This window comes from Mobula hypostoma, chromosome 23 (genome assembly GCF_963921235.1).
Source record: "Mobula hypostoma chromosome 23, sMobHyp1.1, whole genome shotgun sequence".
Classification (NCBI taxonomy): Eukaryota; Metazoa; Chordata; class Chondrichthyes; order Myliobatiformes; family Myliobatidae; genus Mobula; species Mobula hypostoma.
This window is the reverse complement of record NC_086119.1, coordinates 37,157,321-37,185,129: the sequence shown is the minus strand read 5'-3', so window position 1 is coordinate 37,185,129 and position 27,809 is coordinate 37,157,321. Positions and strand designations below refer to the sequence as shown.

Genomic DNA, 27,809 nt, shown 5'->3' with positions numbered 1-27,809 from the left:
ACATCAACAATTTCTTCAATTCAGCCATCTAAGCTGATATTGATTCCCCTTCTTTTTGATTCCACTTACGAAGCGTAAAGCTTTCTGCAATCAATAATGGTTTCGGTTCTAAAGCTTCCTGCATAATGTTCATAATATCAGCAATGCTCATTTCAGCTGGTTTGATTGGAGCAGTTAAACCTCTAAGTAAACTGTTTGCTTTTCCACCAATTGCACTTATTAACACTGACACTGACGTTTCATTAGCTATTTCATTTGCTTCAAAATAATGGTCAATTCATTCTGAATATATTATCTATTTATTTATTGTGCAATTGAACACATTTATGTTTCCAATGTAGACAGCCATTCCTTCTATTTTTTTATTTATTACTATTATCACCTAGTATTCACTGTTTATGAACCCACGGCTGTATCTATTGTTTGTTAACTTTGTCCATTTTCTGCCTTTTTTAAACTTGACTGCCTCCTCTTCTCCTCTAAAGAATCACATGCTGAACATTTTTTTAACCACAAACATCTCGCTCCTCTTGCGAAGAAAAAGTATGTGCTGTTCTTCAAAATGTAGGTAGTCCTCTTGGGCTTGTTTTTAAAATTACTAATTACTGTTATGTTTTCTAACTCCAGAAAGTATTCAAAAGAAAACCTGGGAGCTGGGGATATGGGTCTATTTACTTTTACTTTAGTGAAGCATGCACATATGACGTGGTGTTGTAATGACGTATGCCATTCATGTACGTCTTACATATAACCCACAATGAATTATGCATCAAAGAATGCTTAATCAAGCTATATATTTACAATATTACTCAAACATTACTGAAATATTAAATACACTACAAGTAGCATGGCAAAATTGAGAGTACCTTCAGTGCTAATATCTGAAAAGCACTACCTGCAATAAATGGTAACATGAAAATATCTGCATAAAATTACAACAAAGCACCATCCACTCTCCACAATCTCCAAGTCCCATTCCAATAATTCAATCTGCAATGGAATCTGTAGGGCACTGTCACGATGACATAAATGAAAAATGCCAATAAAGACTCCGTGGCAAGGACAACACTGCTGAAGAATGGGGGAAAAAAATGACATTTCACAGCTCAGAATTTTTGAGTGGCAAATTGTTGAATGTTTGTTGAACGAATTTGAAAATTGATGCAGATTGAGGGTAATTGATCAACAAAAATATCATCAATAATGTCCGTTTACATTGGATAAAAAGTTTCAAAACAATGGGTGGACATATTCAATCAAAAGTAGGCATAAATATGCTTTTTGGAGGTATAGCAAAAGCCTTGTTAGAGACCAAGGTTGTTAGGAAGGTTTTAAAGAAAAATGGGAGAACTTAGAATGGAAATGACAAAGTTGGCAGTTTAGATGTCTATATATACAGTATGTCATTCAAAGTTAGTATTGTAAGAGGGAGGAACATGAGGCCATATTCAGAAAAGAATTCAATGAGGATTTGAAACAACATTGTAGAATGTTGAAACACTGAAGGAAATCAAACATAAAGATCAGTGCTTCAAATTGAAATGAATGGGAACTTGTGAGATATGATTTTACTACCAAAGAGCTGATTATTGACTACAGGAGGAAGGACCGTGAGCCTGTTGTTATGTACCCCAGGGGTCATTTTTTTATGGACTATACCTTTAAAAAGAGACAGAGAGTTGTTCAACACATGCACCTTGTTATTAAGAGAGAGCGAGGCGAAGACGGCTTTGAGATGGGGGGTTATAGTTTCTCTGCAGCCTGTTTAAACTTTTGCAAGGACACTGCCTGCTTCTGTGTTCTTACAGAGAGAGAAGGGAGGAGCTATTTGATGGACAGCTGGTGTTCAGCGTGGTGAGTTAAATAGAAGGTCAGCTGATAGACGCGCAGACACATGATTTTGGACACTGGATGAGCTTTGTTGTGCCCACAGAAAAGTGGGTTTTTGGAGGATCGATCAGGAGGATCGATCAGTGACTCTCGTAGTGTGGAAAAGGTGTGACCGGTGGGAAGTTATTCATGTGCCCAACCCTCACCTGGGTTGATAATTCCACCACAGAAGAATGGACCCCTTTGTTGTGGTCACATTCGGTGACTTTAGAGGAAGTTTGCAGAGGGGAGAGGAAGGTTTGAAACAGAAGAAATCTCGTGATAAAGAGGTCACTGTTTGGACTCTCTCCTAAGTAGCCCGTAAGGGTGAGATTGAGTTCCATTCGAATACAAAGGTGTGACTGTCACGTAGTTAATCTACGAGAGTGGGTTCTCTGGTGAGGGGAGTAGCTTTTTGAATACCACTTGTATGTTACCCTTGTTTGGGTGTGGTAGTTAACTGAAGAAAGGCACCCCTGTGGCAAATCACTGTTGGAGTTATTTCGTATGTCGTGGAACTGGATAAGTGGCTATCATGTTGCGTGTTTGGGGTAACCTTGTGTGGAAACTACCTGTGTGTGATAATCCTTGCCTGGGTTGGTAGCTTTACCATTTGAAGACGGTACCTCAGTGATAGACTACTGTTGGTGATAATCCATACGTGGATTCTGTTGGAGTATCCTGTGGCCACCACTTTGGGATGACCAGTAGCTGAATCCAGGTGTGGTAGCACTTATGTTGAAAGGATATTCGTTGAAGATCACTATCAGTGATACTTCGTGTGTGGAGTGGAACAACTTCGGAGATAAAACCTACTACTATTGTTATTTTGTATTGCTGTCATGGGATCTGTGGGATATCAATGTAATTGCCTTCTCTCAACATTTACCCTGGATTACAAATAATTCTCTCCATCATTACACAATTCAATACCAGGAACTGAACTGAACTTCACTCACCATCGTAAGACTGTATCCATTTACCCCTAGGCTTGAAGAAACTTAGTTTTTATATTTCCACACTTATATATACATATAATCATTGCTAACCTGTTTGATTTATCTGATTTTATATTACTGTTTTGCATAGTTACTAATAAATACCATTAGTTAATAGCAAAACCAGACTCCAAAGTGTGTTCCATTTCTGCTGGTTCTTGAACCCGTCACGGGGTACGTGACACTGTCCTCGATAGGGGATCGGAGGTGGAGAGGATCAGTAACTTTAAATTCCTTGACATTATCAATTCAGAGGATCTGTCCTGGGACCAGCACATAAGTGGCATTACAGAGCTGGCATGTCAGAGCTTCCGCTTTCTTAGACGTTCGCGCTAATTTTGGCATGTCATCTAAAACTTGGACAAACTTCCATAAATGCACAGTGGAGACTATTCTGACAAGTTGCATTCAAACAACAATGTATGGAGCAATGTATGAAAACAACAATGCCTTAGAACAGTAAAGCTTACAAAACGTAGTGTATTCAGACCTGTTCATCACAGGAAAGGCCCTTCCTACCATTAACCACATTGCCAAGGAGTGCTACTACAAGAAAACAGCATCTATCATCAAGGACTCCCACTAACCAGGCTACTCTCTTCTCACTGCTGCCATCAGGAAGGAGATCTAGGAGCCTTAGGTTTCACACCACCAGGTTTAGAAACAGTTATTACCCTTCAACCATCAGGCTTCAGAACCAGCATGCATAACTTCACTCACCTCAAAACAGAACTGATTCCACTTCCTATGGACTCACTATCTCTCTCTCTCTCTCTCTCTCTCTCTCCCCCGCCCTCCTGTATCTCTTCCCTGATGGCAGAAATGAGAAGGACTCTACAACTCATGTTTTCAGTTTTGTTTATTTATTTGCTCATTCATTTATCTATCTATCTATTGCGTATCCGCATGTGTGTTTTCGTATTTGCACAGTTTATCTTCGTTTGCATATTGGGTGTTTGTCAGTCTTTTTGTTTGTAGGTTTTCGTTGATCCTATTGTATTTCTTTGTTCTACTGTGAATGAAAAATAATCTCAGAGTAGTATATGGTGAAATACATGCCCTTTGATAATAGACTTACTTTGAACTTTGAAACTTTGAACTATCTGCATTCAGCCTTGACGACAATTATTCAGTCTACATTGGCATACATGAAAAAAGCAATGAAGAGCCCCTCAGTAAGCTCAGCTGTGATGGGTAATAGGGTCTTCATGCAAGCAGAGCCATCAGGAAATGCGGATGGGAAATTATCAAGGCTGAAAAGGCATCAACAAATTTTTCAGCAGTGCCTGGGCTGAAAGAGGAGAGGTGGAACTAAGGTCAGTGGTGATAATTGGTGATCCTTGCCTTGCAGAGGATAAAACTCAGCTTTAAAGAGAAATAGGAAGCAAAAACCGATGAGCTTTTGTTTTTTTACTTATGTAAAACAAGAGGTGTATAAAATCTTATGTGCCATATATTCAAACGGATGTAAAAATATTCATGTATTAACAATTGCCATCATTGCAGAATCGTTACCAGAGAGGACAGGAAATCTTGTATAAAATAATTGAAGCATCCATGAAGCACAGAATACAAGGGTCATTCAACAAAGTTAATTTATTAACACTGAGTTTAATATAATTGTTAAGACATTCCTCTCATCTTAATTGTAATTAAAGCTGTTACTTAACTCACGGTGATATTGTCTTTGAAATCCGTACTGGCTGGAACGGGACTCCGGTGGATTAAAACTGGTAAAATAGAAGGAGCTGAAATTAAACTAAAAGGGTCTGGAAATATTTTTGGTAGTATTTGGCAGATATATATTTTAGGTTTGGATGTGATCAAGAGTGGAAAGAATGTGGTTTCAGTATAAAATATTTCATCACTCTGAATTCACAATGAGCAATTTTGTCACCTGACCACAAATTTTCACATTTAACCTTAAGACAGAGGAGCAGATACAGGCCATTTGGTCCATCAAGTCTGCTCTGCCATTTGATCATGGCTGATTGATTTTCCCTCTCAACTCTATTCTCTTGCCTTCTCCCCATAACCTTTCACACCCTGATATCAAGTATCTATCAGCCTCCACCTCAAGTTCACCCAATGATCTGGGCTTCCACAGCCACCTGTGGAAATGATTTCCACACATTCACTACCTTCTGGCTGAAGAAATTCTTCCTCATCTCCATTCAAAATGGGCATCCCTCTATTCTGAGGTTGTGCCTTCTGGCCCTAGGTTTTGCTCTGTTATCCAAATCAAACCACAAATGCTTCCAGTTGAGGTACACCCAGCAAGGATGAATTCTTTCAGTTTCAAAATTGATTACACATTATTCTTTAAATACTTCTTATTAATATTCATTCAATTAAAAGTAATTTCTGTTATTTGGGCTGCAGTAACAGACGCTTGTGATGGATTGCATTGAACAAGGTCAGAAGGGGTTTATAAAAGGGAAAATATCCTTAACAAATCTATAAGAGTTTCTTTTCCAGCTGTAACTGGTAAAATAGATAGGGGAGAAGCACTGATGTGCTGCACTAGACTTTCAGAATGCCTTTAATAAGAGTGAAATTTTCTTTCATTCCTCAGCACTTTAGTGAATATTATAGGTCCCTCAAACTCAATCTCTTCTCATACATCAGTTGTGTTTTCCCTCTATGAAACTAAGTCTCTTTTATATTTCTTGACAGGATGCAGATATCACTAGTAAGACCAGTGTTTATTATCGTGTATCAATTTTCAAATTCCTTGGTGTCCACATTTCCGAGGATCTCACCTGGTCCCTGAACTCCTCCATCCTGATCAAAAAGGTGCAACAGTGACTTTATTTCCTGCGGAGCATCAAGAAAGCTCACCTCTGTCCCCGGACACTGACGGACTTCTACCGCTGTACTTTTGAGAGCATACTCACCAACTGCATCTCAGTGTGGTATGGCAATAGTCCTGTATTGGACCGCAAAGCACTCCAGTGGGAGGTGAAAACTGCCCAGCGGATTATCAGCACCCAATTACCCACCATTGAGAACATCTACCATAAACGCTGCCTGGACAGGGCGAAAAGAATTATCAAGGATGCATCTCACCCTAACCATCGACTTTTTACTCTCCTCCCATCCAGTAGGCGCTACAGGAGCCTCCACTCCTGCACCAGCAGGCACAGGAAGAGCTTCTTCCCTGAGGCTGTGACACTGCTGAACCTCACATCACAGCGCTAAGCAGTATTGCACCCATACTGTACTGTCTCAGTACTTTTATATTTGTGTGCTGTAGCACTTACTTTTTATTTGCAGTTATTTTGTAAATAACACTATTCTTTGCATTTCTGGTCAGATGCTAAATGTATTTCATTGGCTTTGTATCCGTACTCGGCACAATGACAATAAAGTTGAATCTAATCTAATTTAAATACACATGGAGAGGTTGAGCAGGCCATTTGAAAGAACAGTTAAATGTACTGTGAGTGTACTCATTTACAGGCAGCTCAGTGACTATGTCTCAGAGCAGGTTATTGAACTAAGTACCTACTAGTCATTATTCGGCCAGAATCCCCTCCGTATCAGCTTATTGTCTTCATTAGAACCTAAAGACAGATCAGAAATATGGTGGGTTACACAAGAGTCAGTTCCTGCCTGATAAGAATACCTCTTTTTCAGCACCTGGAACTACTGGAAGGTGGCTAAGAATCAATATTTCATACAATTTAATCAATTAACAAGGAATTACAAAATACTAAAACTACACAGGAAAAATAGTTGATAAGATATGAAACTCTCAGTTCTATCATTCTCCATTATTGACTATGAAACATTTTCAGAAAGATTCCTTTCCATAGTTACTTCACCAATATTGTGTTGGACCTCAGAATTCATTAGCATCGAATTAGAAAAATAGTCTACCTTGCCCAGCAATTGCAATCATACAGAGAAGTTAAATATTCTCTTTGTTTTGTAAAAGACCCCTTTAAAATCCATAATGGGATTGTACAAAGTTTAAGGTATTTTACAACATCAAGATCTTTGCTGAAAACAGACATTAGGCTACAAATGCTCGTCAGGCCTGATCAAGCAGATGGGAGGGTCCATGCAGACACATTCTACTACTCATCTCCCAAATCTTTTTAATAATCAAATTTTAGCCATTTTATTTTCTTCACTGTTTTGACACTCTCTGTATAAAATCTATCTTAATGATGGATGCCACTTTCTTGAAGAACCGACATCTACAGAAATTTTCAAGAGACTTTGGTATTTTACCAAATCTCCTCAAATTCCTAAAAAGTAGGCTGCTGGCATGCCAGCTTTGTGATTGCATCAATGTATTGGGCCAGGATAGACCATCTGTGATACTGACACCCAGTTACTCAGAGTGCCCACTCTTTCCACCACCGACCTCTCAATGAGGGTTGGGATGTGTCCTCCTGAATTCTCCCTCCTGAGGTCCACAATCAGTTCCTAGAGTCTTGGTGAGTGCTAGGCTGCTTTTTTTGCCCCACATCTCCACTCAACCAGCAGATCGCACTCCTGTAAAACTCCTCACTGGCATCTACCCATCTCACCATCCAGAATATGACCTCTACCATCATGGAGGAAGTATGGGGCATGAAGACACACACTCAATGCTTTAGAAACTGCTTCTTCCTCTTCGCCATCAGATTTGTGAGCAGTCCATGAACCCATGAATACTGCCTAATTGTTCCTTTTTCTTGCATTATTAATTTATTTTTTTTATCATTTATAGATTTGTTTGTCTTTGCACTGTACTGTAGCTGTTAAACAACAAATTTCATTTCATGTGTCTGTGATAAAAAAAATCTGACTCTGATTCATACCTTCTTCCTAGATTCTTCTTTTGTTTTGTTCCCAAATCTTTTTACCGCTAATACTCAATGAATGTAGTTTTTAACTATTTACTTTTTTCAAAATTCTTCATTATTTTGAAGAGTACAGGTGCGCATTCCTTTAACGAAATTCTGAAATCCAAAAAGCTCTGAAAACCGAAGTTTTTTTCGCTGACAGCTGACGTCACTCAGGTGTGACATGGCAGCACTAGCAGAGGCTGCCAGACTTCAGTTGTGGCTCAGCGCTCGTACTGGTTACACGTGCATTTGCTGTTCGCTGATATTTTGTGTTCACTGTTGACTTTGTGTTTAATTTCACTGTTAGAATGTCAAAAGGAGCTGCAGATACCTCTATGGGTAACAATGAGAAAAAGAGAAGGAAGCATCTATCATTATCAATAACGCAGAAAGTGGAGTTTTTGCAGAAGCTTGATCGTGGTGTGTCTGTGCGGCATCTTACTGAAGAAAATAGTGTCAGAACTACGACTGTATATGATTTAAATAAAGAGAAAGACAAGTTACTGAAGTTTTATAGTGACAGTGACGTTCTACATTTATTCCAATAAGTCATTTACCATGTATTTGATTCGGTTCGTTTGAACCTGTATATTTTTATGTTTTATTGAATGTTGTGTTGGAAATAAAGTTTCTTCTTGTCATTATTCCCTAAACAATATAGTATAATAATTACTTACATAGCATTTACATTGTATTAGGTATTATACGTAATCTAGAGATGATTTCAAGTATACGGGAGGATGTGCATAGGTTTGGTGCGCCGCCGGATCCTAAAGTCCACCACACTGAGACAGGTTAAATAAGGGACTTGAGCATACAGTACGTGTTTTTTTTGGTATGGGGGGGAGGGTGGGTCTGAAATCTGAAAAATTCTGAATTCCAAAATGCAACTGGCCCCAAGGATTTCGGATAAGGGATTGTGGACCTGTATTATCATGTGTCTTTGAGATTCTGCTCTAGTTAAGCATGACTTAGTTGCCAAAACCTTTCCACACAACAATATCTTTCATCCTCATATTTTAGACACCTTCATAGGATATAGGAGCAGAATTAGGCTATTTGGCCAATCAAGTCTGCTCCACCATTTCATCATGGCTGATCCATTTTCCTTTTCAGTCCAATCTCTGGCCTTCTCCCCATATCCCTTCATGCCCTGATTAAATCAAGAATCTATCAACCTCTGCCTTAAATGTACCCATAATTGGAATAAACCTCAGATGCACTTTCAAAGACTCTTTACAACTCATGCTCTTGGTATTATTTTTATTTGCATAATTTGTCTTCTTTTGCACATTGGTTGGTTATTTGTCAGTCTTTGTCTGTTGATGTATAGTTTTACATAAAATTCTATTGCATTTCTTTTTTACCCATTAATTGTAAGAAAATGAATCACAAGGTAGTGAATCGTAACATATACATACATTGATAATAAATTTACTTTGAACAGATTCCTCTGCATTTTGCAATTATACATGTTTCTCTCATATTTCAGAAGCCCTACGACTCATAACTTTTCCGAAGCTATTGTCCTGAAAATTAGTGTAAATAATAAATTGGATTATTATTGGTATGTATTATTGTGTCACACAGAGGAATGTTTCCAGTTGGAAATAATCTAACAAAGTAGGATTATACAGTGTTAGGATCAGTTTAACTGAGGCCCTATCTGAAAACTTGAGAGAGGCATATAGTCATAATCTATGTGAAAGACACATTATAGAGGCATATACTAGAACCGTCAAGATATCTATTAATAGAGTGAACCATTTGCAAATTTAAAAGATTTTAAAAATTAGAGGATGATATATCCCTGTGAGTAGTGTTACTTACAATCTAAATGGTGTGACCAGTAAACTGAAGAACACAAAATGTTTCTAATGGTCAGTAATAAAGTGAAAAATGCTTTTAAACTGGTGTAAAATAAGCATAGAATCAGTTTTAGTTGCACAGTGTCTGAGTTCTCTTCTTTATTAATCTGTTTTCAAAGTTCAAAGTACATTTATTATCGAAGTATGTGTACTATATACAACCTTTAGATTCGTCTCATTATAGACAGTTATAAAATAAAGTAACTGAATAGAACTCCGTAAAAAAAAGACGCCAGACACCCAATGAGCAAAAATAAAAGAACAAATTCAGCAAGCAATAAAACGCAATCAAATAATAATCCGAACCAGTGTTTATGAAAGAGAGTTCTTTGCCAGGAAGCCAGAGACAGCAGATCCCGTAGCCCATTAGTTACAGGCCACAGCCTCAGTTCAGAGATGACTAAACCTCGCTGGTCAGTGAGCTGAACAGTGGACACCCCCTCATCTCCAGCTCCGATATCCTGACCTTTTTAATCTGGCCTGGTGTTTAAAATGTCAAATCTCATCTCATTCCTCATTCTTGGAGCCAGGCCCTACTGCTTTAATATGCTCTCAGGCCTGGGCCCTGCTGCCTTGATTCTGCCTCACCTCACTTCGGATCTGCCGCTTTGAATCGCCTCCAGGTCCACTCCAGCAACAGCTGTACATTGGCTCATCCCTCGCTCTCGGGCCTGGACCCTGCCACCTCAAATCGACCCGTACACACCACAGCACAACCATGCCGCACCTTCGGGACTTCAGGTCACTATTTTACAATCTTTTAGCACTAACAATGTTTTATCATGGCTGTCAGTTTGTTTCAAAACCCAGTCACATCCAGTTTCTCGTACCATACCAAGACCTATCTGCTTTCTAGATAAAGGATGCCAGATGGTAAAATTATTTCCTCAATTAGATCAGTTCAATCAATCAATATTGGTATCACTGAGGAAATTTCTTCAATCTTAATCTCTGCACCGTTCATATTTTCCTTCAAACACTTTTTTCACCTATTCAGTGTAATTCTAAATGACTCATGAGCCATCAATTAACTTCAGAGGTGAACTTTATACCTGAATTCTCCTTCTTGTCATTCTAAATCTTTTTATCAATCCTCCTCATCCTTGATTATCTGACTACAGAGACAGATTTTTGATGTCTTTTTGTTTTATATTCATTCCCAGCAGGTGAATGTCGTTAGCATTTATCATCCATCACTGGATGCCATTTCTGCTTTTTGTGAGGAGAATTCTATAATTGAATGTCAATGTACTTTCAATAATATATTGCAATATCAGCAACAAATAAATATTACATCTGTTATCTTATTTTATAAATGCACCTACTTTGAAAGCTTAGAATCATGTACCAGTATGAAGTGCATGGCTATGCAAATAGCAGATACAAAGATTAAGGCTAAAGGTCACATGATGGTTTTTACTCAGAAGTGTGTCAGTTAAGGATCTCTAAGCGAGACTACCAGTAAGGTTTCTGATTAATATCAAGTGAAGTTATCTTTCCGTCATTTCATAAATAATGACCTAACAAAGACATTGGGGCATCTAGGTGCACAATAATGTTTGTCTATCACTAAGTAAAATATTAAGAAGCCCGAGTAAGAAAATGGCACCACTCGTTCATTAGCCAATTTATGTACTAAAACACTCTCCTTCGATCTTTTAAGCCCTTCACCCCTACTGCGGCATAGGCTATCAACAGCAGCTCGCCTGAATCCTCTGTCCCAGCTTCTGTTGATGTTTCTGTGGCTCTGGGCTTTTACGGGATGGGTTTGCTAGCCATCCCTCCTCTTTCCGCAGCCAGGTTTGGGACCATCCTTGGCGGTGTTATGTTAAAACACTAGCTAAGTTAAAGTAGAAAAATAGTTTGTGTGATTCTTCCAACATTTACTGTTAAGTCAGGTATTGGGGATGACAAACTACATGGTCCAAGTGAGATACATGCCTTACACAGCAACAACCTAATACCCTGACACTGTGCTGACACTAGAGGACAGAGTATGAAACAACACACATGTAGACTGTACATACAGGAATCTCCTTTGCCTGCTATTTAATCAGTCATTTATATTTATAGTAAAGCTTACTTACTGCATTAATACTCATTCCCGGTACCTTACTCCCTCAGACAGAATAAGACTGAACAGAAGTGTTGGACGGACTCATTTTCTTACCTGCTCGAGGCCCGAGAAACTGACACAGCGAAAACTCCACCAGGAGCATGCCGATCACCCAAAAAGGCATCATTCTGAGAACAAAGACACAAATAAATTCAGTACTCAATTCAAGCTGAAAGTTTGCAAAATGGAACTATAAATAGTGGGGATTTAGCTGATTTTGGAATTTAGGGAACTGTAAAAAAAAAGTTTCATTTCTACGTCAGTGGCCTGTTCTATCTTTAAACCCAAACTCAGTTCTTAAATCCTCAGCACTACTTTTGGTTGTCAGTGGGCTGTATAAAGGGCGACAAGTTTGACAGCAAGTGACTGTCACTCACCTTGGGCTTTCAGAATTTCTCTGAATATGTTTCAGAATTTCAGCCTTTTAAATAGATTAGCCCCTCCCATAGTGGGCACAGTGTGTCCCTCTCTGGCTTGTCACTATACACCATGAATTATATAATTTTCTACAATACAGGCTCAGGACAGAATCAATCACACACTGCACCAAACTTAACAAGAGCTGTTCTTTAATTAAAGCCCCAGGTTTTTTTTAATTGTAAGAAATTTCCCCTGAAGGACCCTTTTTGAGAAAATGATAAAATTTGGACTGCTAACTAGCATCTTGGCAGTTGCTAACAGGATTTCTTCAATTCTTGCATGGTTTTATTGAAGTATTTGATCATTGTAAAACAGGAATTGCAGTTTTAGAGGTGTGTTGGGGTTATTTTACATAACTGCCCAGTTATAATTAAAGTATTCAGCTTTCTCTAAGTAATTAAATGAATTGGGTCTCTGAATCTGGAAAGGAGAAGTGTTGAAGTTAAGGACCATTTTATATTGCGCTGATTACATATGGATTTGCTTCACAGACAAATAGTTTAAACTTTATCTAGAATTAGAGCATTATTACATATTCCATAATAAAAAAAAACAGTTTGCAGTGCTAATGAGTTAGCATTTTTGTGATTCTTAACACAAACCTCTTAACTTTAAGTCACACTCATAGTTACTGTGCTGTACTTATACTTTATACTTTATTGTCGCCAAACAATTGATACTAGAACGTACAATCATCATAGCGATATTTGATTCTGTGCTATTAGGGTTATTATTATGCCTATTTCCCAATTAAATTGCGAAAGTCAAAGCCATTGAGCAGAGTCCTGTCCATATAGCATTTCTAATGAAATCTCTTTCTCTCCATGGCACTTGCCTGAAACTTAAACAAATCATTCACAACCTTGACCTCATATTTGCTCTGAGATAGATTACCAACCAGATATCTATGTCTCCATTGTTTCACTCCCTTTTTCCAGGGCTGTAACATCACCTGACTCAACTCTAGCCTCAATTCATCTGAAACTGAATCCTCATACATTTGGTTTTGACAACCCCTCTCGCCACAAATTTACTGCCCACTTCTCATGACTTGTGCACACCAACCTGTTTTGCCAATCTCTTAATGCTCACTCTCAGGTAAGCAACACTTTGAATTTTAAATTATTTTCTTTATTCGTAAAACCCTTTCTGGTTTCTCTAAAATTTTTGATCTAATCTCCCACCTTTCAGACATACTCCTCTCCAAGTTGTCTCCTCTTGAGCTCCCAGTCTTAATTGCACCACCACCATTGATAATTATGAATTCAAGTACCTGGACTAAAAACATAGAAGTTACCTTTCTGAGTCATTTTGCTTTGCTATCAATTTTTCTTCATTCAGGATGATCAAGAAAATGAATTTCTTTGGCCGGAAGTTCAGGTATTCGCCCGGATAATACCATCTATTGAGCCTATATTGTGGAAGTAATTATAGAGACCATAAGACTATAAGACATAGCAGCAGAATTGGGCTATACAACCCATCAAAGTCCATTTTGGCTGATTTATTATCCCTCTCTTTCCTATTCTCCTGGCTTCTCCCTGTCGCCTTTGACACCCTAATTAATCAAGAATATATCGACCTCCATCTTAAATATACCCAATGAATTAACCTGCACAACTGTCTGTGGCAATGAATTCCACAGATTTAGACCCCTCTGTCTAAAGAAAATTTTCCTCATCTCTATTCTAAGTGTATGTACCTCAATTCTGAGGCTGTGCCCTCTGTTCCTAGGCTCCCCAGCTATAAGAAGCATCCTGTTCACATCCACTTTATCTAGACCTTTAGGCCTTTCAATATTCAATAGGATTAAGTAAGCTCCCCCCCCCCAACCCAATTCTTCTAAACTCCAGTGAATACAGGGCCCAGGGCCATCAAACGCTCTTCATACATTAACCCTTTCATTCCCAGGATCATTCTTATGAACCTCCTCTGGACCCTCTCCAATGCCAGCACATCTCTTCCTAGCTAAGGAGACCAAAACTACTCACAATACTCCAAGTGCGTTCTGACCAATGCCTTATAAAGCCTTGCTTTTGTATTTTAGTCCTCTTGAAATGAATGCTAACATTGCATGTGCTTTCCTTACCACCAATTCAACTTGCTAGTTACTCTTTAGGGATTCCTGCACGAGGACACTCAGGTCCCATTACACCTCTGGTTTTTCAAATTTTCTCCCAAGTTAGAATATAGTCAACGCCTTTATTCCTTCTGCCAAAGTGCATGACCACGCACTTCCCTACACTGTACTTCATCTGCCACTTCTTTGCCTATTCCCCCAATTTAAGTCCCTTTGCAGATACCCTGCTTCCTCAACACTACCTGCCCCTCCACCTATCCTTGTATTGTCTGCAAACTTGGCCAGAAAGCCATCAACTCTTTCATCCAATATATACCGTGAAAATGAACGATTCCAACACTAACCCCTATGACACACCAGTAGTCGCTGTCAGCCAACCAGAAAAGGCCCCCTTTATTCCCAGTCTTTGCCTCCTGCCAGTCAGCCAATCTTCTACCCAGAGGCTAAGACTCTGTCAGCCCCACCTAGAAAACTGTGCACTTTAGCACAGGAAGATTCCCTACCATGTCTACCCCATCAATGACGCTAATCTAATTAATCTCATCTACCCAAGCTTCCAACGGAAGTGGTTGAGGCAGGTTCGATGTTGTCATTTAAAGTTAAATTGGATAGCTATATGGACAAGAAAGGAATGGAGGGTTATGGGATGAGTGCAGGTCGGTGGGATTAGGTGAGAGTAAGAGTTCAGCACGGACCAGAAGGGCCGAGATGGCCTATTTTCGTGCTGTAATTGTTATATGGTTATATGGTTATACCTGCACATGGTCCATATCCCTCTATTCACTACCACTTCACGGGGCTGTCTAAAGGTCCCTTAAGCTTTGCTACTGTATCTATTTCTACCACCTAGCCATATGTTCTAGGTAACTTACCACTCTCTGTGTGAAATAAAACAACTCACTAATCTCCTTTAAACTTTCCCCCTCACTTGAAAGCTATGTCAACTAGTATTTGATATTGGCACTACTGTAGCATAGCAGTTAGCGTGATGCTATTACAGCTCAGGACGTTAGAGTTCGGAATTCAATTCCAGTGTCCTCTGTAAGAAGTTTGTACGTCCTGCCCATGATTGCATGGATTTCCTCCTGGAACTCCAGTTTCCTCCCCTTGTCCAAAGACGTACTGGTTGGTAGATTCATCGGTCATTGTAAATTGTCTTGTGGTTAGATTAGGTCTAAATCGTAGGGCTGCTGGGCAGTGAAGCTCGAATGTGCCTGCAATTCTGTATCTCTAAATAAATAAATAAATAAATAAATTCCCCAACATCCCTGTCCCTAAATCCTAACCCCCCCCCCCCCTTGGTGTTGATCTAAAATCTTACAAAAACATTCCAACTCCTTTTAAAATTTCTCTACCATTTACTTTGTGGGGTTTGTGCAAACTGATTTAAGTGTACATAACTTGCCCTGGAACAAAATTGCTCCTGACTCAACTCTCTTGTCCGTTCGTCCCTCCACACTGATTTCCCTCCTGTAAATAATCCTTGCAAGCAAAACAAGTGCTCCACCTGCCCCTACTCCTCCTCCCTCCCTACCATTCAGGGCACCAAATAGATGAGGCGACACTTCACCTGTGAGTCTGTTGGGGTGATATACTGTATCTGGTGCTCCCGGTGTGGTCTCCTGTATATCGGTGAGATCCAGCATAGATTGGGAAACCGCTTTGCCGAGCACCTACTGCCAGAAAAAGTGGGATCACCTAGTTTTTAATTCCACTCTCCATTTCCATTCCAATATGTCTATCCATGGCTTCCTCCACTGTTGTGATGAGGCCACACTTAGGTTGGAGGAACAACATCTTATATTCCAACTGGGTAGCCTCCAACCTAATGGCATGACCATCGATTTCTCGAACTTCCGGTAATGCCCCCCCATTCACCATTCCCCATCTTCTTTTCCCTCTTTGCCTGCCCATTGTCTCCCTCTGGCCTCTGGTGCTCCTCCCCCTTTTCTTTCTTCTATGGCCTTCTGTCCTCTCCTATTAGATTCCCTCCTCTCCAACCTGTATCTCTTATGCCAATCAACTTTCCAGCTCTTTATTTTAACCCTCCCCCGCCTGATTTCACCTATCACCTTGTGTTTCTCCCTCCCTCCCCCCACCTTCTAAATCTACTCCTCACCTTTGTTTCTCCAGTACTGCTGAAGGGTCTTGGCCCATAATGTTGGTTGTTCTCTTTTCCATAGATTCTGCCTGGCCTGCTGAGTTCCTCAAGCATTTTGTGTGTGTTGATAGACTACATTGTTGAAGATATGCATTTTCAACAGGGAATATTGCTGAGTTTGCAAATTTGTCATTCTGTTTGTTCAGGTAGCAACTCAAGAATATCTCAAGTCTTTAAGTCAGGTAAAAGCTCCTTATCATATTAAAGCTGTCAGCTCTCATAGGAGAATGTTGTGCATGAACATCCTTAACTCATTTCTTTCAGCCATATGGTTTCTATTCCCCTTAGGGTCTTTTCACATCCAGATACTGCAAGCATCTTAGGCAAGATTGGGGAATTAGGACAGAAGTTATCAGGGAACAGATGGTGGTGTTCAATTGTAACTTGGCTGACTGCAGGCAGCCTTCCTACACATTGGCTTTGCTGGTCAAATGTTTGGTATACTGCCAATATTGACAACAGATGCCACAAAAGGTCAGACATTACACGAGTATAGACAAGGCTTCATCTTCTTTGGCTTCTGTTATAATGCACCAATAAGGAACACAACAAAGGGAAAACTCAAAACCATCTCAAGCATCTAAAGACCTGGTCTAACTTTTTTGGGAGATGCAAAATTTGCATCAATGCATGATGCTGAATGTAACACAGTCACAAGAAAAGGTGCCGAAAATGGAAATCTAAAACAACAAAAAAAAAATGCTGGAGGAATTCAGCAGATCAGGCAGCATCTGTGCAGAGAAATGGGTAGTTAATATTTTGGGTTGAGACCATTCATCAGGACATGTTGAAAAGTCATAATGAAGTCATTTACTACTGTAGAGATGGTGAAGGGTTCTGGTCCATGATCAAGGTCCAAATGAAGGGGTGACCCAAGACGTCAACCATGGATTAAACATGACGCACTATTTTACAGGAAAGGATCAAATAACTAAAAGCACCTTTTGCTGTAATAAATTGCCAGCATTCTCTAATATACCACATGTGTCATTGACAGGATCCAATGATGTAATATACATGGAACTGACAGCATCTAGTGATGTCTTATAGGTGCATTTGACAGGACCCAATAACCTAAACACACAGAACATTCACAAGGTCCCTTTCTTTTTAATTCATGATGTACTTTTGCAGAAGATCAACTGATCATATTTATTCTGTGGCAAGAAAACACAAGATTTCACAGTAGGAATGAGAAATGGTCATCTCACCGATCAATCATTGATTCAGGTTATGAGTTTAGATGGGGAGCTTTTGGGAGGAAAGGTTTGCCTTTTCTACTCCACCAGTGTCTGCCTTCAAAACCATCATGATTTTCTGCTGGTTATCATGCCCTCAATCAGGCAGAAGTGCAGCAGTTTGGATTCTGAATTCCCTGACTTATTGTGCTGAATTTTCTGACCGCAACTGGTTCACTGGGCTCTATTAATGGTACAGTTTGTGACTTGGAGAGACATTTCTAATTATAAAAGCACTTTGATGCTCGTTCCATTGTATTATACTGGGTTTTACTCATTCAGACAACTCTGTTATAGTTTAGATGAAAATCTACCAGTGTGCTAATTTATTATAAGATTTAATGCTGCAGCCATTAAAAAAAATTGGAGGCCAATAATTATGCACAGGATGCAGGCACTTTCCCAGGATGTGCTGTGAGCCTCCTCAGCCACAGGGGGAGAACATGACTTTCAGATCTCTGCTGCTACTTGGAAGATTTACTTGTCAACAGCAGGATAGGCTTCTCCATGATTGTAGGTGTTAAAAACCATAAAATAATGTCTTGATCTTTTTAATGAAACATTTTATCACTTTAAGAGTTTCTAAGTCAGATTACCCCAGAATATTCTAATGCCTTATTCAGGGAACTGAGAAAGAATCTTATTATAGCTATAACAGCACTTGCTAAAACATTGATATGATCTTTTGCTGCTTACAAAGCCACAGCATAATGCATACAAAACGACTTCCACTGTCACACCTGTCTTTCCCGAGGTTCCTTGGTGACCTACCAGACAGAAGCACAGAATCACCGCATGTGGAGTTTCCAGTCAGTCAGGTATTCTGTCTCGAACGTCAATGTGTGTATCAGAGAAAGGGAAAGGGAAGCTGCTGGGATAGATCGAGACCTTGAGGCTGGTGAATCTGTGAAATTTGCATTTACAGGAGTCTGTGGCAGACAGGTCTTTGAATATGTTTAATATGGTGTTAGATATATTTCTAGACTATGAGGGAAGCAGGAGTATGGCATTATGGATCAACCATGATCATGTTGAAAGGTGAAGTAAGCTTGAGGGGCTTGAGCTCATTATCTCATTATCTCTTATAGCAAGAAGTACGGGATTGCCATTATCTTTGGATCTATTGGTCCTATTGGTCAACCATGACTAGGATTTCCCACATCTCTTCTAGTCATGTGGGAGGCACTTGAATAGGTACGTGGACCAAGCACAGGAAATTGGGACTAGCGGGGTGGGGCGCTGTTGTGGCATGGACTTATTGGGCTGAATGGCTTGTATCCATGCCCTATTGCTCTATGACTTTGACTCTATAACTTGAAATGTCAAGTGCTTCTTCTTCTGCGGATGCTGCCTGATCTCATGAGTGTTTTCAAATTTTTACATTCATATTTTACATTCTCAGCATCTGCTGGGTTTTGATTTTCAAGTGTGTTGGTTAGCACAATGCTTTACAGTACCAGTGACCAGGGTTCAATTCCTGCCACGGCCTGTAAGGAGTTTGTACATTCTCCCCGTGATGGAGTGGGTTTCCTCCTGGTGCTTAGGTTCCCACAGTCCAAAGAAGTATCGGTTGGTAGTCTAATTGGTCATTGTCAATTTTCCCATGATTAGGCTAGGGTTAAATCGGGGGTTACTGGGCTGTATCTCAATAAATAAAATAATTGGGAGTCCACCTTGAAGTTGATGGTTAATCCCAGGAACTCCTCTAGACATAGCAGAGTTAGACACTGTTGCCTCTGCAAATCATGATCCATGCTGGAATGCATTTACAGGTTCAGTGAAATGTTCTATACACTGCTGAACAACTCCTTTGAATGTGCCAAGTATTACAAAGAAGACCTCAGTTTCAATCGTTATTGTAGCATTTTTGCTGAGGATTCAATTGGCTGCTTACATTGCTGCCTTGGTATGCCCCAACACATTCCAAGCAAGTGACAAGCATTTTAGAGGCTGGGCTTCTCAGGTAATGTCCTCTGCAGCCGCTCATCTATGGCACCTGATCTACAATGGGCTGCATTCTGCTGAATGCATCAGAAGCTTCAGACTCCACATTAAGTGTAGCACAGTGGTACAGGTAATAGAGTTTAGGGTAATCTGAATTCAATCTTAATCTCCGTGGTGGGCTAGAGGGCTTGTTTCCCTGCTGTATGCCTCTACCTCCAAATTCTGCTCCAGAAGGTAGAGGTCAAAATCATGGGTTGCACTGCAACGCTGCACTGCTGGAAATAGAATTTATTGAATGCAGTGTTCCTTTGAGGACCCAACTAGTCCCTTTGGGGTGAATGTATAAGACTCCATAAAGCTAATCTGAAGACAAGCTAAGGGATTATCTGGAAATATTTATTGTTCTACCAGCACTTCAAACTGATTTCCTAATCATTATCATATGATGGAGCCTGTCATATACAAACTGTTTTTTATGTTTTACAAATGCAACAGTGCCTAAACACCAACAATATTTCATGGGCTGTAAATTCTTTGGGTATTCTGAAACAAGGAGAAAGGTATTAAGTCTTGCTCGGGTCCTCCTTGTCTTAGAAACCAAAGCAGTAAACCTGTACTGCATTCACTCCATGACAATAATATTCTTCCACAAGAATAGGAAATAAAATTCTATTAAGTGGGATTAGTTGAGGTAGGCAGATTGGCCAGCAGGGTTGAGCTGGGCCAAAAGGGCCAACTTTTGTGCTGTGACTCTATGCATACAACGCTCCAGATGTGTTACTTGGCACATTCAAAGGAGTTGTTCAACAGTGCTCTGTGCAGAAGAAGACAAGCTGTGCAAATACAAAAGAAATAAGTAATAATAAATCTGAGACCATCGTTGCTCGAGGGTCAACCATGACGTGTCATTGCTGTCTATTATGAATCGATATGTGAGCTAGGGCAGTATAATATGGAGAGCAAGCTGTTGCCCATTCACTCTATTCATTATTAAATTCCTTCTTCTCTAGCCCTTTAAATTTTCCACCTATCACCTCCCAGCTTCTTACTTCACCATCTTCCTCCTCCCACCCGGCTTTACCTATGACCTTCTAGCTTTTACTCCTCCCCCTCCCTCCACCTTCTTACTCTGGCACTTTCTCCATCCCTTCCAGTTCTGATGAAGAGACTCGGTCCGAAACGTCCACTATTCAGCCATTTCCATAAACTCTGTCCGACCTGCTGAGTTCCTTCAGCATTTTGTGTGTTGCTTTGTATTTAGTTGGATTCGCTCAGGTAGACAACATGATCGGCAAGGATGAGCTGGGCCAAAGAACCTGTCTCTGAGCTTTATATCTCTATGTATACAAAACTCCAGATGTAGAGTTAGATCTTCTTAAATTATATTTTCTCACATTTTACTCCATGTGCTGACTCCTGCCCAGTTGCCTACTGCATCACGTTTTATGCTTACAGCAGTGGAAACCACCAAACTCATCTGCAAATTGCATTTTCATTCATATAATCAAGTTGCCATTTCAGAAGCGGAACAGCTCTGAGGAATTTCTTGTTAATTTATAAGACTAAACAATTGTGAAAATATGAAAAGCCCTGCAAGGGGTGACAAAGGTTGAATGGTAGAAGAAACGAAACAAAGGGAAAGCACCAAAATTACTGTCACTCTTCATTCATCACAGTCTGAACATTTAGCATTATAAGGATTATATAGTACATACTTATGTAAATTAAATTTATTCTAGCTTAATTCAGTACAGTTGAACCTTAGGGTGCAAACTCATTCATTTTCTTGTTTTGTGAATCTGTACAAAGGAGAACAAATGGATGCTTTTCAGAAAAGCTTCCTCCAGGCATATTAGATACTTTTCAATGTCAATATTATTGCATTTGCTTTTGTGAAGATTACTATAAAGTGTCAAGTTACTAAACAATTTAGCAGGAACAAAGTAGCTAACTATCAAACAGTTGTTCATTGGCAGCTAATTTGAAGTCACATTGTGCACGTTGAGTACCAGTGTCCAACTTGTAGATGGGAGTCTTGCTGCACTGGTTCAGTGGAATCAAAATGTTATCTGTTTCGTCTCTGTCTGATTGAGTGCAAGATAATCACCTGGCAGCAAACCTAAAGTACTGCCCAGTAAGTGACAGGGCATAAAATACCTACAGAACATGTTTCAAAGTTGCTGGTGAACGGAGCAGGCCGGGCAGCATCTCTAGGAAGAGGTACAGTCGACGTTTCAGGCCGAGACCCTCCGTCAGGACTAACTGAAAGAGGAGCTAGTAAGAGATTTGAAAGTGGGAGGATGGAGTGAGAGCAGATGAGCCTGGCCTGCTGCGTTCACCAGCAACTTTGATGTGTGTTGCTTGAACTTCCAGCATCTGCAGAATTCCTCGTGTCTACGTACAGAAAATGTTTTTTTGCAAGCTTGACTGAATGGTTGATTGGTTATTGTGGATTAGGTCACTTTGTCACTGTTTGATATATCTGATCGTGGGGCACAAAAAGGTTTTCTATTTGCACCAGTGCGGACTTAATTAATGAAGCTTCTGTTTTTCTGAAAAGAGCAAACTTTTTTTTGTCATGTGACTGTTCCACGTAGCTTAGAGCACAGGATATTGTTAGACCTATGTACGTAGTGGTGTGTGGGTTCAGAACTGGCTTGCCCGCAGAAAGCAGAGGATGGTAATAAATGGAGTCTATTCTGCCAAGTGGTTCTTGACTAGTAGTGTACCAAGCGGTTCTGTTCTGGGAGCCCTGTTCTTTGTGATTTTTATCAATTACTTAGATGAGGAAGTGGAAGAGTGGGTTAGTAAGTTTTCGGTATGTCGATATGAAGGTTGGTGGTGCTGTGGATAGCATAGAAAATGGATGTAGGTTACAATGGGACATTGATAGGATGCAGAGCTGGGTTGAGAAATAACAGATGGAGTTCAGTCTGGAGAAGTATGTATTGATACACTTTGGAGTTCAGTCTGGAGAAGTGTGTATTGATACACTTTGGAAGGGCAAACTTGAAGGTGGGGTGCATGGTTAATGGTAGGATTCTTAGCATTCTGGAGGAACAGACTTGGGGTCCATGTCCATTGATCCCTCAACTTTGCTGCACATTGATAGGGTGGTTAAGAAGATGTATGGTATGTTGGTCTTGATTAGTCGGGGAATTGAGTTTGTGGGCCGCGAGGTAATGCTGCAACTCTGTAAAATTCTGGTTAGACTACTCTTGGTTATGTGTTCAGTTCTGGTCACCTCATTATGGGAAAGATCTGGAAACTTTAGAGAGGTTGCTCTGGAGACTTAATAGGATGCTGTCTGGATCAGAGAGCAGAATTTATGAGGAGAGGTTGAGTGAGCTAGGCTTTCTCTTTTGAAGTGAAGGAGGATGAGTGGTGTCTTTATAGAGCTGTACAAGCTGATAAGAGGCATAGATACAGTAGACACAGTAGAGCGGACAGACAGCTCCTTTTTCCTAGGGTGGTAATGGCTAATATAAGAGGGCATAATTTTAAGGTGATTGGAGGAAAGTATAGGGAGATGTCTGAGGTAGATTTTTTTATACAGAGGGTGGTAGATGTGTGAAACCCAGGGGTGCTGGTAAAGGCAAGCACATTAGGGACATTTAAGAGACTCTGAGGTATGCATATGGAGGAAAGAAAAAAATTGGAGGGCTATGTGGGAGGGAAAGAGTAGACTGATCTTGCAGTAGATTATAAGGTTGACACAACATCATGGGCCCAAGGGGCTGTACTGTTCTGTGATGTATGCTGTTACGTGTTCCTAACATCAGTGGTTGTACAATTCCAGGTACATTACAGTTCTTCATCAAATTACCTCCGCAGATTTATTCATAGAATGTTGTTAGTTTGAGGTACGTATGATAAAATGTCCTGGGACTATTACTTTCATTTATTATTCATCCTTACATTGGGTGGTGCTAGGTATATGCTTTAACCTTGCATCATTTGGTGCATCTGATGGTTTTGCGGCTTTGGTTACAAGATTTCTTAGCAAGTTACGGCAGTATTTTAATGATAAAACTGCCTGAAATTATTTTCATTTCCGTCAGTAAACTGGCCAAGTGATTTCTCTTCCCTTTATAGAAAACAGCCTCATGCAGCTGAATACAGATAGCAAAGTGGAAACTGAACAGCTTTATATCTTGTCCCTCTACTCAAATATGTGATATTGCCTCACGTGGCAGATCTCTGCACAAGCTTCTACTTGTCCTTGCAATCCTTTTCAATCTTTGGGTTTGTTTTTCTAAATTTTGTCCAGCTGGGGTTGATGGGCAAGGATGTGGATAACATTTCCACTGATACCTTCATTCGTAATCAACAAATGCTCTTTTTAGTAAGTGATGAATAACTGAGGAATAATTCCTGTTGGGGTCACAGAAGGAACTGATTACATATGATAATGAACTTTGATCAATGTTTATAAATTGCAAGGTCTTTTCAACACTGCAACATTGCTGAATTTGGAATCAAAATTTATGGAAAATATATATGGATTACAGTTCAATGTAAACACAATAAAATTTAACTGCTGTGACTTTGAAAATTAAAATTTAACTCTGTGACTCCTGAGAGTCAGATGATCCAAGATCATCTCTTGAGGGTAAGTATTGTTTCAAGGTTAAAAATGATCAAACTGTTGTTCTTCAACTTTCCATCTCCTGAAAATTGTGACTGAGGATTCCCTGCTGTATTTATCAAAATGGGAATTTCCACTGTTTTATTTTAACAAGTTACCATGGGAGTTGAGAGCCTATTTCGCTGAGACTTGCTAGATTATGAAGAATAGGTTTGTTGAGCAAAGAATCCTTCAAAACCTATCCTATTGCTACAACTCCAAATCAAATGCCTCTAAATCCTGATGGTCTTTAGCAAATCCAGTGTTCTAGACCAAGACTAATGCATCGTAGATAGTTCAGATCTTATGAGGTTAAATTGGTCACTTCTTTTATGAAGGAATATGAAAAACTGTAGTCTAGGTTACAAGTGTAAATCATTGTAGTATTCTCTACACACTTCAGTCTCATCATTCTAATATGAATTTAAAACTCTTTATCCTCTTTGCTTCAACGCATTTGGCATATTTATTGGTGGTGTCATCTTTCATACAACATTTTCCCACCTCCAATTGTCTTTTTATGGCCAAAGCTGATTAAATGAGAGAACAGCAAAATGTGAGTTCAATAATGTATCCTTCAAAGTTTTAACTACTAAAGTGATCCTTCTCAGTCAATGAATCCCAAGCAAACAGGAACCAGTTTCTGCTTTAAAATGTTATCTGAAATGTTACCTTGATTGCTTCATTATTGGAAGCATCTCAACATCAACCTGTCAAGGTCCTATGAAGTATGATTGATGAATAAAGTCAGCCCTCATACATCTAAACTCCGAAGAATGTAGACCTAAATTATCAGCCACTTTTGATGGTATAACTCTTTCATCATAGGAATTAGGCCTGACTATTCCATCCTTTGGACTGACTCCAATGTCACCATATCCATTTTTATGAAGGACACCTTGATAAGAATAGTTAGATTTAGTCAATAAGGATATATGAATGTAAAAAACATGCTTCATTAATCTGCGGGACTTCTTTGAGAATGTGATTAGTAAATAGATGGTTATTTTTCCATTTTGGATTTTCAGAAAGCATTTGAAAAGGCACGCAAAAAGATGTTGGCCAATGAAGTTCCAGTATAGGGATAACATGCTAATCTGGACTGAGAATTGGGTATCAAGCAGGAAGCAAAGATTAGAAATAAACACATCTTTGCTAATGAGTTGGCTATGAGAAAAACTGACGTTTGGACCCTAGCTATTCACAATTTACATCAACAATCAGGCCAATGGGGCCAAATGGCATATTTGTACATATAGACCATAGAACATTACAGCACAGGAAAAGGCCTTTCAGCTGACAATGTTGGGTTGAACCAAATAAATTAGTGATCAAATGGGCAACTAAACTAATCCATCTCTTAAGTTAGTTTTCGCTTCAAGGTTACGACTGAATTCAAATCTGCCATATAATTGTACAGTATATTTCAATCCTAACCACATAATACAAAACAAATTTCCTCATTTTGCCTGATATTTTTTCTTGGATTACCAACCATTCAGGAATGAAAATTGTCCACAGAATTTTAAATTTTCCCCTTCCTTGGATATATGTCAAAAGATGGCATTGCTTATTTTCTAAATAATTGCTCTGATGTATCTGAATCCATTTGAACTGATCACAAATACTACTTGTGAAAGGTGGCACTGAAACATTCCAGCTGCAGATTGACTTCAAACAGAATACACAACATGAAACAGCACAGCTGCCCTCTGTTTTTGAAGTTCCCCTTTCTCTGTTTTGATATATATGTGTGAGGAATAAGGCAGAAAGAACATCTATGCATTATATTTCTGAGCATACTATTTTAAACTTGATTATTTTTAAAAAGACATTATGTTGGTATATATTACTTAGCAGAAATACACTGTTGGCATTCTTGCTTCTTTTTTCCCAACATCTTTATTCTTTGTTTTCTTTCTCTAAGTTGGGTAGTACTCAAGACTCTACCAGCATTGTAACAATAAAAGATTTTATTACCTCTTAAAAAGACAATATCATAACATTAAAATACTCATCTCTTCTCAAATCCCTCTTTCTGTGCTTCTCCACAGCACTCCCCACCACTACACCCTTTGTGAGGGCTCCATTTATCTAATTCTAGCCTTCTAATCATTACTAATTTTAATGGTTCCACCTGAAATTGCAAGTTCAGAGCCTGGTCCTTTAAGAAAAGTTTGTATAAATACATGAATGGTAGGGGTGTGGAGGCCTATGGTTCCGGTGCAGGTCGATTTGAAGTAGGTAGTTTAAAGACTCAGCATGGGCTAGATAGACAGAAGGGCCTGTTTCTGTGCTGTACTTTTCTATGGCTCTATGACTCTATGACTGTGAAGCAAGAGCTGGGTTAATTATATCACTAGATTCATATAGTTATTCCTCACAAACTGTGAAGAACTGTCGTACAAGGTACACACTACTAGCTGCGTTGAGAGAGTAAGGCAAGCGATAGACATTTCAGTATTATTTTAAATGCCAAATAATCAAATCTATGTATCTCCATAGATTTTTGCACAGAAAATACTGTTCATATTTCTTTGTGACACAGATTGGCATTTCAACCCATTTGAGTCTATACTGGCTATTCCCCGACTTTTTTTTACCCCATAACCTGTTGACTTTACATTCCCATGAAATCCCATCAGGTTCTTCTGCTCACCTATGCCCACAGGGCATTTACCCTACCAATCCTCACTATTTTGAGGTGTGGAAGGAAATGTGTGCACCTGGAGGAAACCCAAGTAGCCACAGGGAAAGGTTCCAACTCCACAGGTCAGGGGTTATTGGAGCTCTGAGATAGCAGCTCTGCTAGCCACAGTACATTGCACTCTATATATTGTGCCGATGATAGTTTCTGGCCCAAATGGCAGCAACTGAAAAATTGGCACATCCTGATATGACGTATCTTTATGCATCTGTTGTTTGCTCAGTGAACCAAACTAAATTGAACATTCCTAGATTTTTTTTGATGATTCTGTGGTTTGATGTTTTATATTCCATTCCTTTTGCTCATTTTTCGCCATTTGCACGATTTGTTCTTTTATCATGTGTTGCATGTCAGCTGTTTTCTTTGAACGGGTTCCATGGTGTTTCCTTATTTTGTGGCTGTCTGTGGGAAGGTGAACCTCAGAGTTGTATACAGCATACATGCTTTTATTTAAATCGAATCTTTGAAACATACATCTATTGATGATCATCCAATAAGCAGCAATCCCTTCCATGTTTTCAAACAGAAACTGGGTGGTAAAGGTGTTACGAGCCCTGCTGACCTTGCACCTGAATTTGTTAATTGTCATCTTATCTAGAGTTGTTAAGCCGTTGGGTTTTCTGTTTAATTTGGTCAAATTTATTTTGACTGGCACGGGTTTTCAACTTATTGTGATTATTTAACGCGGACTTCCAATTAATGCTGATCATGTAAGTCCTACTGTGTGTTTTGTGAATGATTTACCTCGTGATGTCACTCAGTCAAGCCACCGAAGTTTAGTTGGAGCTCTGATGAATAAGCTTTTGTTTCTGTCTCAACATGGGAGTCTGTCACTCAGTCATTGCCAGCGCTCACCGTGACAAAAGGTATGACCTGCAATTTTCACTCACAGTAAAACAAAGAGAAGTCCCTAATGCAAATCAGCAAGAAGGCACAAATC

At 39.5% G+C, this 27,809-nt stretch overlaps 1 protein-coding gene across 1 annotated transcript in view; it reads right to left on the bottom strand.

Annotated features, from left to right (window-relative positions):
• Positions 1 to 27,809, bottom strand: part of LOC134337000 (collagen alpha-1(X) chain-like) — a 61,368-nt gene that overhangs the window by 29,227 nt on the left and 4,332 nt on the right. Inside the window, exons 2-5 of the mRNA XM_063031740.1 lie at positions 13,410 to 13,523; positions 11,747 to 11,820; positions 6,379 to 6,433; positions 4,542 to 4,597 (exon numbers count right to left, since the gene is read on the bottom strand). Coding sequence (XP_062887810.1) covers positions 4,542 to 4,597; positions 6,379 to 6,433; positions 11,747 to 11,819 — 184 coding nt within the window. The 5' untranslated portion in view covers position 11,820; positions 13,410 to 13,523. The remainder of the gene's footprint in view (positions 1 to 4,541; positions 4,598 to 6,378; positions 6,434 to 11,746; positions 11,821 to 13,409; positions 13,524 to 27,809) is intronic.